Here is a 17736-nt window from a genome sequence, read left to right as displayed (position 1 = left end):
ATCTTACTTAGATAGACTGAAATGAAAAACAAGCCATTTTGAATATGAATGACAGATGGTTTGACTTACGTGATACTGTCAATGTGATGGCATCACTCCACTCTGTTGAGAAATACAAGATCTTTCTACCCTTACAACTGTAGGCTCCACTGTTGGACTCAGAAGCACTGCTAATCTTGTATTCATGATCTTTCAGAGGTGTGTCCATGTTGTTTGTTCTCCATTCATATTCCCATCGAGTGTCTGCACCTCCCTTGATCTCACATCTGACAGTGATTGTCTCACCACTGTATATCTGAGGCCAGTTGGGTTGCAGAGTCACAACAGCCTTGTTGGAAACTGTTCAAACCAAAAATACACAGTTAGATACAACTAGAAATATAAAATTAAGAGAGAAAAATAAAGAAATATAAAATACAAGGCAACATCAAAAGCATAAAAAAAGATATAAATCAAGTAGTATGAAAAGACCTTTGCAATCACACGTTTGTCAGATCAACAGGTCTTACTGAGGACAACAGTCCTCCAGAACACCTGAACCTAAACTTTTACAGGATGCATTTATCTCACAGTGCAGAGAGACTTGACTGTTCAACATCAGTCATTTTGAGGAACAGTTTAATAATCCCATGTTGTTGCATCTTTGCTGTCTAGGTTACCAAGCAGGAAGATTACTGGACATTTTTAAAAGATTCATTAAATTAAATTTTCAATGAACAAGAATCAGAACCTTCTTATTCAGCATTAAGAATTCAAGTTCTTTCAGCATTTCTTTTATTTTTTAGGAGCACATTTCCTTTAATGTTTGTGCTTTCACTTTTGTATGTGTTTTGCAGTTTGTAGCATCTCTGGATTTGCAGCACGTTTTTCTTAATGTTTGTGTTTTCACTCTTCTGTTTGCTTTGTCACTGTACATGTGAACTCTTTTGACACACAGCTGCCAAAGAAACAATTAGCAGCCAAGTGTCCAATTGCTTTTGAACTTTTGGTTTCTTGTTATATTGAGAAACTGAGCAAATATTTTTATCATGGTGGCAGCATTACACTGCCATAATATTAAGATATAATATAAGCAAAACTATTTTAGCCTATTGATTTTTGCAACTGAGAAAAGGAGACAGGATTTACAATAAAATAATATTTTTCTGGGAGTCCATCTCACAGTTATTTGAGGTTATGGTAAATATTTGCTCAACTGAATTTCATAAAAGTTTAGTGCCTCAAATCATGTCAAAAGGTCTGTATGTCATTTACATTTTTGTCATTTAATTATAGTTTGAAACAGCCGAATTTTAAAAAAATTAAATTGAGGCTTTTTTTAGCTGCTGACAGAAGTCAGACAGTTAAAAAGATCATTATGATGTTACATTCCTCTGAAACACATACGTTGGGCAAAACTTAAGATAACTTCATCATACATCTGGTTTAGCTGCAGTTCAGCTGAAGCTCTGCTCGTTTTGACAGAACATCAGGTTCAGTTTAGCAGCTGTATTTTAAACTCCTGCAAGTTCAGGTTTAACTGGATCCTGTCTAAACTGCAGCTAAGCTGGTCAGATGCTACGTGACAGAACAAAAAGCCGCAAAGTTTTCAACTTCAGTTTCTTAAAAGCTTTTAAATCACTGTTCAAGGAAGGTTTTGTTGTAGAATGTTCTAGTATTTATTTTCCTACAAGTCCTCCAGGAAGGACAGTCTCTTATTTTGATCTACTATTTCTGCATTTTTGTATATTGTCCATCAATGTCTTTTCATTGAGTCGTTGTCACCTTTGTTCCAGGTTTCATCTCCCAATAATCAGTAATTTTCATAATATCAGTTTGAATTTGAATTTGTTACATGATGCTATATGTTCATATACTGTATATCACTGTTGGGTCTCCTGGTATTTATTAGCTGTTGTTTCACATCATAACCTCCTGATGAGGGTTTTAAAGTAGAACTGAATGCCTCTGTCCTTTTTTGGAATAACTCTACCCTTAAAAACGGGGTATTTTGGTTACATAATAAAACAGTATAACAATTATACAAAGGAGGTGTTGACAAAGTCTCAGGGGAGCAAATATGACAAAAGTGACTTTCACTCTTTGAGGTCTATTCAATACAAAATCAACTAGAGGATCCAACACATGTTCTGTTTTCTCCATCATCACTTAAAATAAGAACTACTGCTCTATATTCATTCATTCATGTTTTTGTTTTTTCTTATTGATGCCGCAGTTGTTCTCCCTCACACTTCAGGGACTGTTTACAGATCTTAAAGAATACGTGTTGGTTTATTCAAAAACAAATGACTTAACTCACCAGTTTGCTGAATAGTGACTTTGTTGCTGTCCTCTGTGGAGAAGACTGGATATCCTCTTCCTCCTCTGCAGTAGTAGATGCCTCCTTGATCAACACTTATAATTCCGTCTGGGTTAACATTTCTTATGGGCTGAACTCTAGAAGAGTCTGAGGTTTGTCTGAACCAGTCGTATTTCCAGCCAGCAGAACCCTCCACAGAGCAGGTCAGTGTCACTCTGCCCCGTACTGGTATGATGGTGTTGTCTTCTTTCAGTGTGGGCTTGGGTTTATTTGCTGAAAGTAAAAAACAAAACAACAACTATAACAATTGGAATGAGATTTGCCCTAGAAAACATGTTTTACTCCATTATATTGTTACACAGCAGACTTGAAACACTGACATCTCAGTTTCAGTAATTCTGTTCTCAAACTAAAAAGCAACCACTTGTTACTGAGCTGCTCATAGGAGGCTGCATCATTGTTGGAGGGAGAAAATATTTTCTGTTATCTTACTTAGATAGACTGAAATGAAAAACAAGCCATTTTGAATATGAATGACAGATGGTTTGACTTACATGATACTGTCAATGTGATGGCATCACTCCACTCTGTTGAGGAATACAAGTTCTTTCTACCTTTACAACTGTAGGCTCCACTGTTGGAAACAGAAGCACTGCTAATCTTGAATTCCTTATGTTTCAGAGATGTGTCCATGTTGTTTGGTCTCCATTCATATTCCCATCGAGGGTCTGCACCTCCACGGATCTCACATCTGACAGTGATTGTCTCACCACTGTATATCTGAGGCCAGTTGGGTTGCAGAGTCACAACAGCCTTGGTGGAAACTGTTCAAACAGAAAAGTAAAGTAGTATGAAAAGAGCTTTGCAGTCACATGTTTGTCAGATAAACAGGTCTTACTGAGGTCAACAGTCCTCCAGAACACCTGAACCTAAACTTTTACAGGATGCATTTATCTCACAGTGCAGAGAGACTTGACTGTTCAACATCAGTTATTTTGGGGAACAGTTTAATAATCCCATGTAGTTGCATCTTTGCTGTCTAGGTTACCAAGCAGGCGGATTACTGGACATTTTTAAAAAAATATGTATTAAATGCAATTTTTTATGAACAATAATGAGAAGCTTTTATTCAGCATTAAGAATTCAAGTTAATACAATAAAAACAAATGTTGAGATTTAGTGTGAATAGATTTTATTTGCATTCCAGGACAGTTTGTTCACAGCCATATTTCTTATAAACATTCACCTGAAGAAAGGATTTGTATCAGGGGGAAAAGTTGGTCAAGTAATAAACTGAGGATCACAGTACTGTCAGCTAATTTAATGATGTGTCTGTTCTCATGCTGAGAAAGGACTCACCACTCGGGGGAGCCACTGGATTGAAGAATCTTACCTGCCATCACTGACTCTGATCATTTTAAAATATACTCAGTAAAATAATCTAAAAGCCACCTCACCAATTTAAAATCTAGGCTGAAACAAGTTAAAACCATTTCAGCTGAAACATTGTGTTAAATGATATTCAATGTCAAGGAAAAGTCCACAAATAATACTGCATTAAGCAGTCATGTGTTTTCAAAACATTTTAAGTAAAACTGAGCAGCATTAGTGAAGAACCCTCAACTCCTTTATTGTGTCTGTAAACAAACTGAAGTGTCAAACAAATATTGTATTATTACCATGATAAAGGATTTCAGACATTTTCAAACTTCCTTCAGAGAGCTAAGAGGTACTGGACTAAATCATCCATTCATTATGGTTCTTGTTACCACATATGGTTCTCTCCCACACTTCAGACACTGTTTAAGAATTTAATTTAAAGAATATAAGTTGTTTTATTTCAGAACAAATGACTTAACTCACCTGTTTCCTCAATGGTGACTTCATCACTTTCAGGTGTGATGACATCTGGTTCTCTTCTCCGTCCTCTGCAGGTGTAAATGCCTCCCTGTGAGATACTGATACTGTCTGATTCATCACCTTCTGCTGTCTGAAGACGAGTTAATTGGGAATTTTTAGAGGTACGTCTGAACCAGTAATATTTCCAGTCAGTAGAGTCCTCCACATTGCAGGTCAGAGTCACACTTCCCTTTACTGGTATGATGTTCCTGTCTGCTCTCAGTGTAATGTTGCGTCTACCTGCTGTTAAGTTTAGAAAAACAATAAAACAAAGAAATTACTGTAATGAACATGTCATCAAGAATGTATTTACATTTTTACAGAACACAAAGGAAACATCTGTCTCAAATTATGTATAACTCAATGTTCAAATGAATTTAGACTCTGTGTTTGAAAATGTTTATGTTCATAAACTCCAACTTGTCTTTCTAAATGCTGCATATGTGTTTTCTTCACATGCTTGTGTGTTTTCTGCTACATTTACATGTGAATCTTAAGTTGCAGTGCATTAAGCTCTCTCAGCCTCCCGTACCCTTGTGACAAAATCTGCATGAAACTGAAGACTTTAGTTCACAGAAGTCAAACAATATGACGTCAGTTTCTTTCTTTTGTTTAGTGACTGGTTAGGTGAAGGCAGAAAAAAGATTCACTTGTTGTTCAGTTCTCCAGAAGAAGAAGTATGAAAACATTTAAGACAAAAAAAAAAATCTTTGCCGAATGAATAAAGTGAAATGCAGTTAAAGGCTGAGAAAAGCTAAGTGGACCTTCTGAGATAAGATTATTTTGTGAACCTTTTTTTTTTTCATCACAGTATGAAAGCTACTTACCTTCAACTTTCAGTTCTTTCTCTTCGGATTCTGTCCCCTCATCAAACTTACACTTATAAAAACCTCTGTCTGACACTGATACTGGATAAATGGTCATTTCTACAGCGGTGTGTGATATTCTATGTGGTTGATGGTTTGTGTACGTTTCAAGAGATGATCCATTTCTGTAGAAGGTGGCTTCCTCCTCATATCCAGGAGTACGATTTCTACAGCGCAGAGTCACTGAGTCTCCTTCAAACAATGTGAATTCAGGACTTTCCAGGATCACATCATCATCTGTGCAACAGAGGTGTAGTCTTGTTTCATTAATCATTTCAATTATGGTAAATTATTATATATTTCATATAAAGAAAGGTGTGACAACATTAGTTATTTAGCAGCAATATGACATCACTATTAAATATAATGGTTTTAAAGTGTGTTGTGAGAATTCAGCATTAAATTGAATTAAGAGGAAGTTGTAGTCACACTTACTGTAATAATTAATGATATGCCCACTAAATGATTTTATGTCCCAATTTCTTAAAAGCAGCTCCACACTCACCTGTTTGCTACATTAGTTTCACAATTATAAGATATTATAATTATAAGAGGAATATTGCTCATACAGGCTGGTCCTGCACTTGGTTTTCACAATCAATGATCACAATTATAAGATGATGTAAAAAGACACTGTGGCAGCCAGCACACATGTCACTACCCAAAGTAAGTGAGATCATTTGAACTGCATGTCGACCTGTAATCACCTCCAGTGTAATAATGAATGAAGTTGTAATGACTGTTGTAATTGACTGCACCTGCAGATGATCCTTTCTCCACATCAGACTCACCAGTGTCCTCTGCTGAGTCATCACCCTGCCCTGTTAATGATGAGCGTTAAGATTATCAGATGAATGCATGAAGAGAAAACTCATCTGTATGAAGTTAACAAACTCTTTAGTAAATATAAAATTTGTCTCAAGGGTCAGAACAACATCTGGTCTCATTATATAAACATACAAATCTGCCCAGAAATGATTAAGACCAAAATATATATAGTTTTGAGGAATAAGCAATTCTGCACTAATCTACTCTAGATACAAAAAGGGTGATTAAGATTAATACAGCAAGTATTAAAAAATAAGAGATAAATATTTATATAAAATATATAAATGGTCACCTTCAGAGTGTCCGGAGAAGTGTGTATTCAGCACTAAAATAAAGATTGAAACCTCATCAAACTTAATCAAACTTAAAAAATGTCAAAGCATAATAAAGGCATTTTAAACTATATATAGTCTATATACAAATTTAATGATGTGTCTGTTCTCATGCAGAGAAAGGACTCACCACTCGGGGGAGCCACTGGAGTAAAGAATCTTACCTGCCATCACTGACTCTGATCATTTTAAAATATACTCAGTAAAATAATCTAAAAGCCACCTCACCAATTTAAAATCTAGATTGAAACAAGCAAAAACCATTTCAGCTGAAACATTGAGTTAAATGATATTCAATGTCAAGGAAAAGTCCACAAATAATACTGCATTAAGCAGTCATGTGTTTTCCAAATATTTTAAGTAAAACTGAGCAGCATTAGTGAAGAACCCTCAACTCCTTTATTGTGTCAGTAAACAAACTGAAGTGTCAAACAAATGTTGTATTATTACCATGATAAAGGATTTCAGACATTTTTAAACTTCCTTCAGAGAGCTAAGAGGTACTGGACTAAATCATCCATTCATTATGGTTCTTGTTACCACATATGCTTCTCTTCCACACTTCAGACACTGTTTAGGAATTTAATTTAAAGAATATAAGTTGTTTTATTTCAGAACAAATGACTTAACTCACCTGTTTCCTCAATGGTGACTTTATCGCTTTCAGGTGTGTTGACATCTGGTTCTGTTCTCCGTCCTCTGCAGGTGTAAATGCCTCCCTTTGAGATACTGATACTGTCTGATTCATCACCTTCTGCTATCTGATGAGGAGTTTTTTCAGAATCTGCTGAGGTACGTCTGAACCAGTCATATTTCCAGCCAGTAGAGTCCTCCACATTGCAGGTCAGAGTCACATTTCCCTGTACTGGTATGATGTTCCTGTCTGCTCTCAGTGTAATGTTGCGTCTACATGCTGTTAAGTTTAGAAAAACAATAAAACAAAGAAATTACTGTAATGAACATGTCATCAAGAATGTATTTACATTTTTACAGAACACAAAGGAAACATCTGTCTCAAATTATGTATAACTCAATGTTCAAATGAATTTAGACTCTCTGTTTGAAAATGTTTATGTTCATAAACTCCAACTTGTCTTTCTAAATACTGCATATGTGTTTTCTTCACATGCTTGTGTGTTTTCTGCTACATTTACATGTGAATCTTAAGTTGCAGTACATTAAGCTCTCTCAGCCTCCCGTACCCTTGTGACAAAATCTGCATGAAATTGAAGACTTTAGTTCACAGAAGTCAAACAATATGACGTCAGTTTGTCTCTTTTGTTTAGTGACTGGTTAGGTGAAGGCAGAAAAAAGATTCACTTGTTGTTCAGCACTCCAGAAGAAGAAGTATGAAAACATTTAAGACAAAAAAAAAATCGTTGCTGAATGAATAAAGTGAAATGCAGTTAAAGGCTGAGAAAAGCTAAGTGGACATTTTGAGTTAAGATTATTTTGTGAACATCTTTTTCATCACAGTATGAAAGCTACTTACCTTCAACTTTCAGTTCTTTCTCTTTGGATTCTGTCCCCTCATCAAACTTACACTTATAAAAACCTCTGTCTGACACTGATACTGAATAAATGGTCATTTCTACACTGGTGTTTGATATTCTATGTGGTTGATGGTCTGTGTACATTTCAAGAGATGATCCATTTCTGTAGAAGGTGGCTTTCTTCTCATATGCAGGAGTACGATTTCTACAGCACAGAGTCACTGAGTCTCCTTCAAACAATGTGAATGCAGGACTTTCCAGGATCACATCATCATCTGTGCAACAGAGGTGTAGTCTTGTTTCATTAATCATCTCAACTACTGTAAATTATTATATATTTCATATAAACAAAGCTGTGACAAAATTAGTTATTTAGCAGCAATATGACATCACTATTAAATATAATGGTTTTAAAGTGTGTTGTGAGAATTCAGCATTAAATTGAATTAAGAGGAAGTTGTAGTCACACTTACTGTAATAATTAATGATATGCCCACTAAATGATTTTATGTCCCAATTTCTTAAAAGCAGCTCCACACTCACCTGTTTGCTACATTAGTTTCACAATTATAAGATATTATAATTATAAGAGGAATATTGCTCATACAGGCTGGTCCTGCACTTGGTTTTCACAATCAATGATCACAATTATAAGATGATGTAAAAAGACACTGTGGCAGCCAGCACACATGTCACTACCCAAAGTAAGTGAGATCATTTGAACTGCATGTCGACCTGTAATCACCTCCAGTGTAATAATGAATGAAGTTGTAATGACTGTTGTAATTGACTGCACCTGCAGATGATCCTTTCTCCACATCAGACTCACCAGTGTCCTCTGCTGAGTCATCACCCTGCCCTGTTAATGATGAGCGTTAAGATTATCAGATGAACGCATGAAGAGAAAACTCATCTGTATGAAGTTAACAAACTCTTTAGTAAATATAAAATTTGTCTCAAGGGTCAGAACAACATCTGGTCTCATTATATAAACATACAAATCTGCCCAGAAATGATTAAGACCAAAATATATATAGTTTTGAGGAATAAGCAATTCTGCACTAATCTACTCTAGATACAAAAAGGGTGATTAAGATTAATACAGCAAGTATTAAAAAATAAGAGATAAATATTTATATAAAATATATAAATGGTCACCTTCAGAGTGTCCGGAGAAGTGTGTATTCAGCACTAAAATAAAGATTGAAACCTCATCAAACTTAATCAAACTTAAAAAATGTCAAAGCATAATAAAGGCATTTTAAACTATATATAGTCTATATACAAATTTAATGATGTGTCTGTTCTCATGCAGAGAAAGGACTCACCACTCGGGGGAGCCACTGGAGTAAAGAATCTTACCTGCCATCACTGACTCTGATCATTTTAAAATATACTCAGTAAAATAATCTAAAAGCCACCTCACCAATTTAAAATCTAGATTGAAACAAGCAAAAACCATTTCAGCTGAAACATTGAGTTAAATGATATTCATTGTCAAGGAAAAGTCCATAAATAATACTGCATTAAGCAGTCATGTGTTTTCAAAACATTTTAAGTAAAACTGAGCAGCATTAGTGAAGAACCCTCAACTCCTTTATTGTGTCAGTAAACAAACTGAAGTGTCAAACAAATGTTGTATTATTACCATGATAAAGGATTTCAGACATTTTTAAACTTCCTTCAGAGAGCTAAGAGGTACTGGACTAAATCATCCATTCATTATGGTTCTTGTTACCACATATGCTTCTCTTCCACACTTCAGACACTGTTTAGGAATTTAATTTAAAGAATATAAGTTGTTTTATTTCAGAACAAATGACTTAACTCACCTGTTTCCTCAATGGTGACTTTATCGCTTTCAGGTGTGTTGACATCTGGTTCTGTTCTCCGTCCTCTGCAGGTGTAAATGCCTCCCTTTGAGATACTGATACTGTCTGATTCATCACCTTCTGCTATCTGATGAGGAGTTTTTTCAGAATCTGCTGAGGTACGTCTGAACCAGTCATATTTCCAGCCAGTAGAGTCCTCCACATTGCAGGTCAGAGTCACATTTCCCTGTACTGGTATGATGTTCCTGTCTGCTCTCAGTGTAATGTTGCGTCTACATGCTGTTAAGTTTAGAAAAACAATAAAACAAAGAAATTACTGTAATGAACATGTCATCAAGAATGTATTTACATTTTTACAGAACACAAAGGAAACATCTGTCTCAAATTATGTATAACTCAATGTTCAAATGAATTTAGACTCTCTGTTTGAAAATGTTTATGTTCATAAACTCCAACTTGTCTTTCTAAATGCTGCATATGTGTTTTCTTCACATGCTTGTGTGTTTTCTGCTACATTTACATGTGAATCTTAAGTTGCAGTACATTAAGCTCTCTCAGCCTCCCGTACCCTTGTGACAAAATCTGCATGAAATTGAAGACTTTAGTTCACAGAAGTCAAACAATATGACGTCAGTTTGTCTCTTTTGTTTAGTGACTGGTTAGGTGAAGGCAGAAAAAAGATTCACTTGTTGTTCAGCACTCCAGAAGAAGAAGTATGAAAACATTTAAGACAAAAAAAAAATCGTTGCTGAATGAATAAAGTGAAATGCAGTTAAAGGCTGAGAAAAGCTAAGTGGACATTTTGAGTTAAGATTATTTTGTGAACATCTTTTTCATCACAGTATGAAAGCTACTTACCTTCAACTTTCAGTTCTTTCTCTTTGGATTCTGTCCCCTCATCAAACTTACACTTATAAAAACCTCTGTCTGACACTGATACTGAATAAATGGTCATTTCTACACTGGTGTTTGATATTCTATGTGGTTGATGGTCTGTGTACATTTCAAGAGATGATCCATTTCTGTAGAAGGTGGCTTTCTTCTCATATGCAGGAGTACGATTTCTACAGCACAGAGTCACTGAGTCTCCTTCAAACAATGTGAATTCAGGACTTTCCAGGATCACATCATCATCTGTGCAACAGAGGTGTAGTCTTGTTTCATTAATCATTTCAGTTACTGTAAATTATTATATATTTCCTATAAACAAAGATGTGACATTATAAGTGATTTAGTAGCAATATGATATCACTATTAAATATAATGGTTTTAAAGTGTGTTGTGAGAATTCAGCATTAAATTGAATTAAGAGGAAGTTGTAGTCACACTTACTGTAATAATTAATGATATGCCCACTAAATGATTTTATGTCCCAATTTCTTAAAAGCAGCTCCACACTCACCTGTTTGCTACATTAGTTTCACAATTATACGATATTATAATTATAAGAGGAATATTGCTCATACAGGCTGGTCCTGCACTTGGTTTTCACAATCAATTATCACAATTATAAGATGATGTAAAAAGACACTGTGGCAGCCAGCACACATGTCACTACCCAAAGTAAGTGAGATCATTTGAACTGCATGTCGACCCGTAATCACCTCCAGTGTAATAATGAATGAAGTTGTAATGACTGTTGTAATTGACTGCACCTGCAGATGATCCTTTCTCCACATCAGACTCACCAGTGTCCTCTGCTGAGTCATCACCCTGCCCTGTTAATGATGAGCGTTAAGATTATCAGATGAACGCATGAAGAGAAAACTCATCTGTATGAAGTTAACAAACTCTTTAGTAAATATACAATTTGTCTCAAGGGTCAGAACAACATCTGGTCTCATTGTATAAACATACAAATCTGCCCAGAAATGATAAAGACCAAAATATATATAGTTTTGAGGAATAAGCAATTCTGCACTAATCTACTTTAGATACAAAAAGGGTGACTAAGAGTAATACAGCAAGTATTAAAAAATAAGAGATAAATATTTATATAAAATATATAAATAAAAAATAATTGGTCACCTGAAGAGTGTATTCAGCACTAAAATAAAGATTGAAACTTCATCAAACTTAATCAAACTTAAAAAAGGTCAAAGCATAATAAAGGCATTTTAAACTATATATAGTCTATATACAGTAAGTTAGCAAGCAGGAAGGAAACAACTATTTAAAATGAAATATATAAAATGAAATAGGAAAGTCATGAAATTCAAAACCCACATACATAACAATACCTTAGACAATTTACATTTACATCATGCATTTCAGAATTTGTATTGATACATATATATATACATGACTGCAGTGAAATAATCAGAATATAACGTTTTATCTCTCTCATTCAGAGGCTTTTTCTCACTACCGCTCTCTCTCTCTCTGTCTCCTCTTCCTCCCTCTCTCTCTCTCTCTCTCTCTCTCTCTCTCTCTCTCTCTCTCTCTCTGGTCGCTTGGTCCTCATTTGACGCTCCAAAATCGAAACAGGTCGGATTTGGGGAGTCAAGACAATAAGTGCAATAAGTGTACTTCAAAACACGTCAAACGCTTTCAGTGCGTTTGGGCCTTAAGAGAAATACAGTGGATAATAAATAAGAAATAAATATTTGTATATAATATACAAACAAAAATCATTAGTCACCTTCAGAGTGTCCGTAGAAGAGTGTATTCAGCACTAAAATAAAGATTGAAACTTCATCAGACAGAATCAAACTGACAGAAAGTCAAAATCACAAACAAAAAAACAAAAAACAAAAGCAAATAGAGTTTCAGCTGTGGTAACTATTGTTTGATAAATTAAAACAGATAAGAGAAGAAAAACTCTTTAAAATGAAACATGTAAAATAAAATAGGTAAATCATGAAATGCAGAACTCATATACATAACAATACCTGAAACAATTTACATTTACATCATGCAAAAACAATCATCCGTCAGTAAATTGAACACAGTCCTTCAATCTAAACTGAGCCAAGTCACCAACCAACATCTGGCCTATAAAACAACCCTGTAGTTAAAAACCATAAGCGTGCTCTGTTCAAGCTCTCAGAGAAACTGGTTCAACCAGTGATACTCTGTAATTCTGACTATTCAGGAACATGTTCTTTAATCTGTGACATGCAAACAGAGAAAGTCAGTAATGTACTTACAGAATAATCCCAGCACACAGATCAAAGTGTACCTCATCCTCACATCCAGCACTGACACTCTGTCACTCAGCTGCTCTGAGTCTGACAAATGTTTCTACTTTGCTTTAATAATAATGCAACAGAAAGAGAGAAGTTACATTTCGGGTAAATGAAAGATGAGATGAGACTTTCTTCAACTTCTTTAAAATTTAGCCTGCCTGTGTTTCCTTCCCTTGTATGCAAACCACAGAAAACTTCAACTGGTTTGATAAACTTTGACACATGTACACTTCCTGGTCACTGCAGAAATACATCAGCTTGTGTCTTGTGCAAAGGTTTGTGCCTGAAAAATGTTATAAATAAAAAATGTATAAACAATAAGTATTTACTGCACATCCATTATCCATAAAATCATTGACTTTAGTCATATCACATCATAAACATGCTTAACATTTTATTGTGTTTATTTGTGTATGTTATGCAGTATATGCCCACTGGTCTTGCATCAACAGTGTCTGCATTGTGATGAGGTAGGTGTTGCGTGTGTATATAAATAAACATGTATAATTCTACTGTGTATTCTTGGACACTACATCCTGTGTATGTGTATGTGTGTGTTTAATAGTCTCCATAGTGAATTTGATATAAACTGTGGTCAAAACTTTTTATTTATTCTAATTTACTCTTTTTATTTGGTGGTAGATTTGTGTCTATCTGGTCGTTTTATGAGGAAGTCCTGAATTACAAATGTGTTGTCTTCTTATCACTCCAAAGAGCAACAGCAGTTGTGATGATATTATTGCTTAGAAAACAAGAAAGCAAATGAAAAAACTCATCTTAACCCATCAATGAGTAAAATGTTGAACATCCATTTTTCAATTACAGCAAACAAATTCTGTATTCTATCAGCCTCATTATTCAGAAACAGTATAATCAAATAATTTCTATTATTTGACATTTACAGTATGAATAAACCAACTAAGTTCAAAGTCAATCAACATTTGAACTCAACACATCCATCTATGGTCTGAATTTCTGCTTCTTCCCCAAAAATCTTGAGTTGTTGAAATAAACCTCCGACAGCAGACTGTTGCTGTCTACCTACTGACCTTTGTCATGGTTGGCTTGACTGTTATTATGGTGGTTAATCTGAGTCTACATCACATATTCAAACAGAAGCCAAATGTCAAGACTCATTTCTAAAAACAGCCATGTTACAAACCTCTGGTATTAGGTTATAAAGGCTGCTTCTGTTTACTGTCATTTACCTGTTCTCATTTTTCATTTACTGGATTTTAGAACTTTAGACTTTTTGGAAATTGGTGCACATTTTGCACCATTGTATTATACAATTTACTTATCAACTACAGTCTGAGTAGAAACAAGACAAGCCTCTGCTTATCAGCATGACAAATACAAACCAACTTACCAGTTCCTCTTTACACAGAAATATGTGTTGCAGAAGAGATGTCTCATGCTGTGCAGGATGTGAGTTCACAAATGTTTTGTTTTTTTTAAGTGGTAGAAACTAAATGAAGTGCAAATTTTTGGGAGGTAGTAGAAATTGAGTCAAGTGCAATGCATATGAATATAATACAGTAATTACAGAATGTTTTTTTTAACTGAGTGTCTTTGAATACAACTATGACTGGTGGTGACATGAGAAAGTGGACAGTCAATATTTATTTCTCAGTCTTAAACATCATACAACAGAAAGTCAGAGGGGTGAGCTTGTGAAAATCTGACATTAAAGTTCTCACTGTGTTTTGCATCTTGAACTCTCCCTATCACCTCAGTCTGCTATCTGCTGTCAACCAGGTGTGAAACATGTCATCTGGCTGACAGCATACATTTGGCTTTAACTAAAGACTTTATTTCCTCATTTTCATCAGTTGGTCGAGAGTCTCCCCTGCAGGACTCCTGCTCTGTAGGCATTGAGTGGAGTCTTTGATGGCAGGTTTGATTGACAGGTCGGGCACACAGCACACATCAAATAACAAATCATCACATTGAACAATGAATGTGGCAGCAATAAATAATGAAGGCCCACATCAAATAATGAAATAGTGACATTTAGTGGTGAAAACTACACATAGACCTTCAAATAAAAAGATAAAAATATTGACCATTCCACCTCTGTACTAATTATTTGATGGTTTACTGTTAATTGTTTGACTTTTCTATTCATAACAGTTGGCATTCATTGCAACATGCATTTGTTATTTGATGTTTAGCTTTTCATTATTAGATATGGATCAGTAGTGCACCACTCTCCTCTCTACTTCCTCAACTCTCTCTGCCCTCTGATCAGCTCATATTAGGAAAGACATGTGGACTCACACCTTTGGTAGTGTGTAATTGGATGGCAACACTCAATTATATAAATATATAAAGTATATATTATGTAAATATAAAAAGCATTTAGAAACACCACTGACTGTTTACTGCAGAAAAAATGTTTATTGATGCCTAACAAAAATAAAGTACATAAAGCACTGGTAAATTCATTTGTAAATAGACAGGAAAACTTTCCAGTATAATAACAGCAAGAGTTACATGTAATAGTTGATAGCAGTTCATTACGTATATAAAAGTAATTGTTGACGTCCATCCTGGAGCTTTTTCATCTAACACTGAAAAATATGCTGACTTTAAAGCTGCACTACCACCTGGGTAATGTCATTTAAACATTTCAAACTGATACCTCCTGCTGCTTTTTGAATAAGCCTGCAATCAAAGTTTTTAAAATTAAGTGACAAAATAACTGTAAAAATAAAAATAATAATACTACAGTGCATAAATACTAAATGGGAATAAACCTCAGTAGTCTTGTACTTTCTGCTAAAAAAGAGAGTATTAAATCCACATGATGTAATTATTTTATATCATCTGCTATTAAATTAACTGTACAAAACATTGAGCATCGCTGATATTTGGATAGCAGAGTTGCACACAATGGTTATATAAAATGCTGTTAACCATATTTATTTGGCCTTGTCCATATAGCTGTCTTTACAGACCTGAAAGACAACCACAAAAAACAGACATATAGGGTTATTCAAGATGTAAAATATGCTTTCAACATGCTATTATGACATATAGTCAGAAGAATTAATCATTACAGTCTGCACATAACATGGCAGAATTATTACCAAGAGATGTTCCTGGTTCAACTTCAGAATAAACAGCTTCATCAGTTGCTGCAGGAGTTGATTTTCCTATAAATGGAGAGAAGAGTAGTCTGAAACATTTGCCAGTAATGTCATAATTTACAATGATAATGTACTGAAGGGTTGTCAGGGTTAATGTCTCCACTGATAATAAAAGAATAACAGTATTGTAATGCTCACAGTGCTCAAAGTAGTCACACAGCAGAGTATTATGGCTTTTACAGGATTTAGTAAACATACTGATACTGAATATACATACTGATGTATAAATACTGTTCTTCATCACTGCAAACACGCATAATGTAAAATAAACATAAATTCCAACACAAGATGTTCAATGAAAAAATAATAATTATAAACACCTACAATTTTACAAACATTGAGCACATTACATACATTACACTGTGTTCAAGACCAACATGATGGTTGGTGTAAACTTTACTTACCTTTGTGTTTCTTGGCTTTGCCTTTATTGTGACAGTTAACCTGGGCATACGTTCGATTATCATCTAAAACAGAAACCAGATCTCAGGATTTGTTTGTTTAGCAGACATATACAGCTGGATTGATGAATGGATGGATTGACAGGTAGAATGAAAATAAAAGAAATTTGGGATCCTTGTCTTCTTTTTTAGTAGCAGAATTTAAAATGTATAAAAGGAAAATCAAAATCCACACAAATCAGTTGTTGTAACTGAAACTTCAGTTTATGTATTTTGTTTGTTTTTGGAGAAATGTCTCATCATTTTAGAGTCTAAAGGCTCCTTTATGTGAGCAGGATTTGACAATATCTGCCTCAAGCAGCTCCCAGTGGCAGTAATATCAGAGGTGACTTAGATTATTTGAACTGCATGCTGACCCATAATTACATACAGTGTAATTAACAAATAATTATATATGACACATTTTCAACAAAAACATATATGCGGGACTGAACCTGCAGCAGATTCTATCTTCACATCAGCATAAACAGAGCTCTCCACTGTTTCATGACGCTTCCCTGTTCAGATGATCAAAGAAATGCATGAAAATAATAAATGTATCTTTTCTTTTTGTTTAGTCTGCTGGCAGACAAAAACATCTCTGAACTATTTATTGCATTTCAGTCATTTGAGTACTCACCTGCCTTAGCAATGTTTTTAAGCTCGATCGAAGAATATGTAATATCCTGGGATTCTCCTGCATCTGAAATATACTTATTTTTTAGTTACAGGATTTTATATCAATTAATTGTAATCAGTCCCCTTAAATAACGTAATTGAGCATTTCTGACTGTTCTGTGTAAATCAAAAGGTATATACTGTAGCATGATCAGTGTCCTCAGAGCCTCTGACTGATTCATAGAGACAGGCATCGACTACAGAGCAGTTAATATCAAGCCAAGGTCAAATTGATCTTTATTTTTTATTTGTGGTGTAGATAAGTGTACAAAACAAGGAATTTTAAATATTTTAGTCTTTGAAACTGTAATATTTAAAAAGTCACAACCAGGACTGAAAGATATTTTCATACCATGAAGCAGTGATGGTGTTATTATAGTATGTATTGTTATGATAGGACAGTAGAACAATAATATTTCAGGACTCTGTCTAGTAGTTTAGGTTCAGTTCAAGTGCAAACAATGTGAAACCATGTTATACTCTGATCTTTTGTGCATGTGGTTAAACAGCTGACAAGTCTTTGAGACTTTTGATTAATGTTCTTTGAAAATCAGCTGATTAGAAACTGAGTGTAAATATGGTTAGAGGTTAGAGTTAATGGTAAGTCCAACAAATGAATCAGGATTAGTTTGGAGACTGACCGTGGAGAGAAGAGGAGTTTTCATTCTGATTGGTGCTGTCAGACTGGATCGGCCTAAAACGTTTAGCAAATACATTAAATTTAATAAG

At 34.7% G+C, this 17736-nt stretch overlaps 2 protein-coding genes and 1 long non-coding RNA gene across 7 annotated transcripts in view; all 3 read right to left on the bottom strand.

Moving 5' to 3' along the window:
* The window catches only part of LOC121890086, a 364377-nt gene extending 351568 nt beyond the window's left edge, over positions 1-12809 (bottom strand). Inside the window, exons 1-4 of the mRNA XM_042402354.1 lie at positions 12699-12809; positions 12191-12223; positions 2300-2572; positions 70-339 (exon numbers count right to left, since the gene is read on the bottom strand). Coding sequence (XP_042258288.1) covers positions 70-339; positions 2300-2572; positions 12191-12223; positions 12699-12735 — 613 coding nt within the window. The 5' untranslated portion in view covers positions 12736-12809. The remainder of the gene's footprint in view (positions 1-69; positions 340-2299; positions 2573-12190; positions 12224-12698) is intronic.
* Positions 1-17736, bottom strand: part of LOC121890089 (CD166 antigen homolog) — an 89211-nt gene that overhangs the window by 59924 nt on the left and 11551 nt on the right. The window lies entirely within an intron of this gene.
* On the bottom strand, positions 15148-16358 carry LOC121890097. The gene is made up of 3 exons (XR_006093683.1): positions 16294-16358; positions 15830-15895; positions 15148-15697 (listed from the first exon to the last, which is right to left on the bottom strand). It is a non-coding gene; the product is annotated as an uncharacterized LOC121890097 (long non-coding RNA).

Source organism: Thunnus maccoyii, chromosome 22, assembly GCF_910596095.1.
Source record: "Thunnus maccoyii chromosome 22, fThuMac1.1, whole genome shotgun sequence".
Classification (NCBI taxonomy): domain Eukaryota; kingdom Metazoa; phylum Chordata; class Actinopteri; order Scombriformes; family Scombridae; genus Thunnus; species Thunnus maccoyii.
The sequence above is the reverse complement of the archived record's forward strand: the minus strand, read 5'-3'. Positions and strand labels throughout refer to the sequence as shown.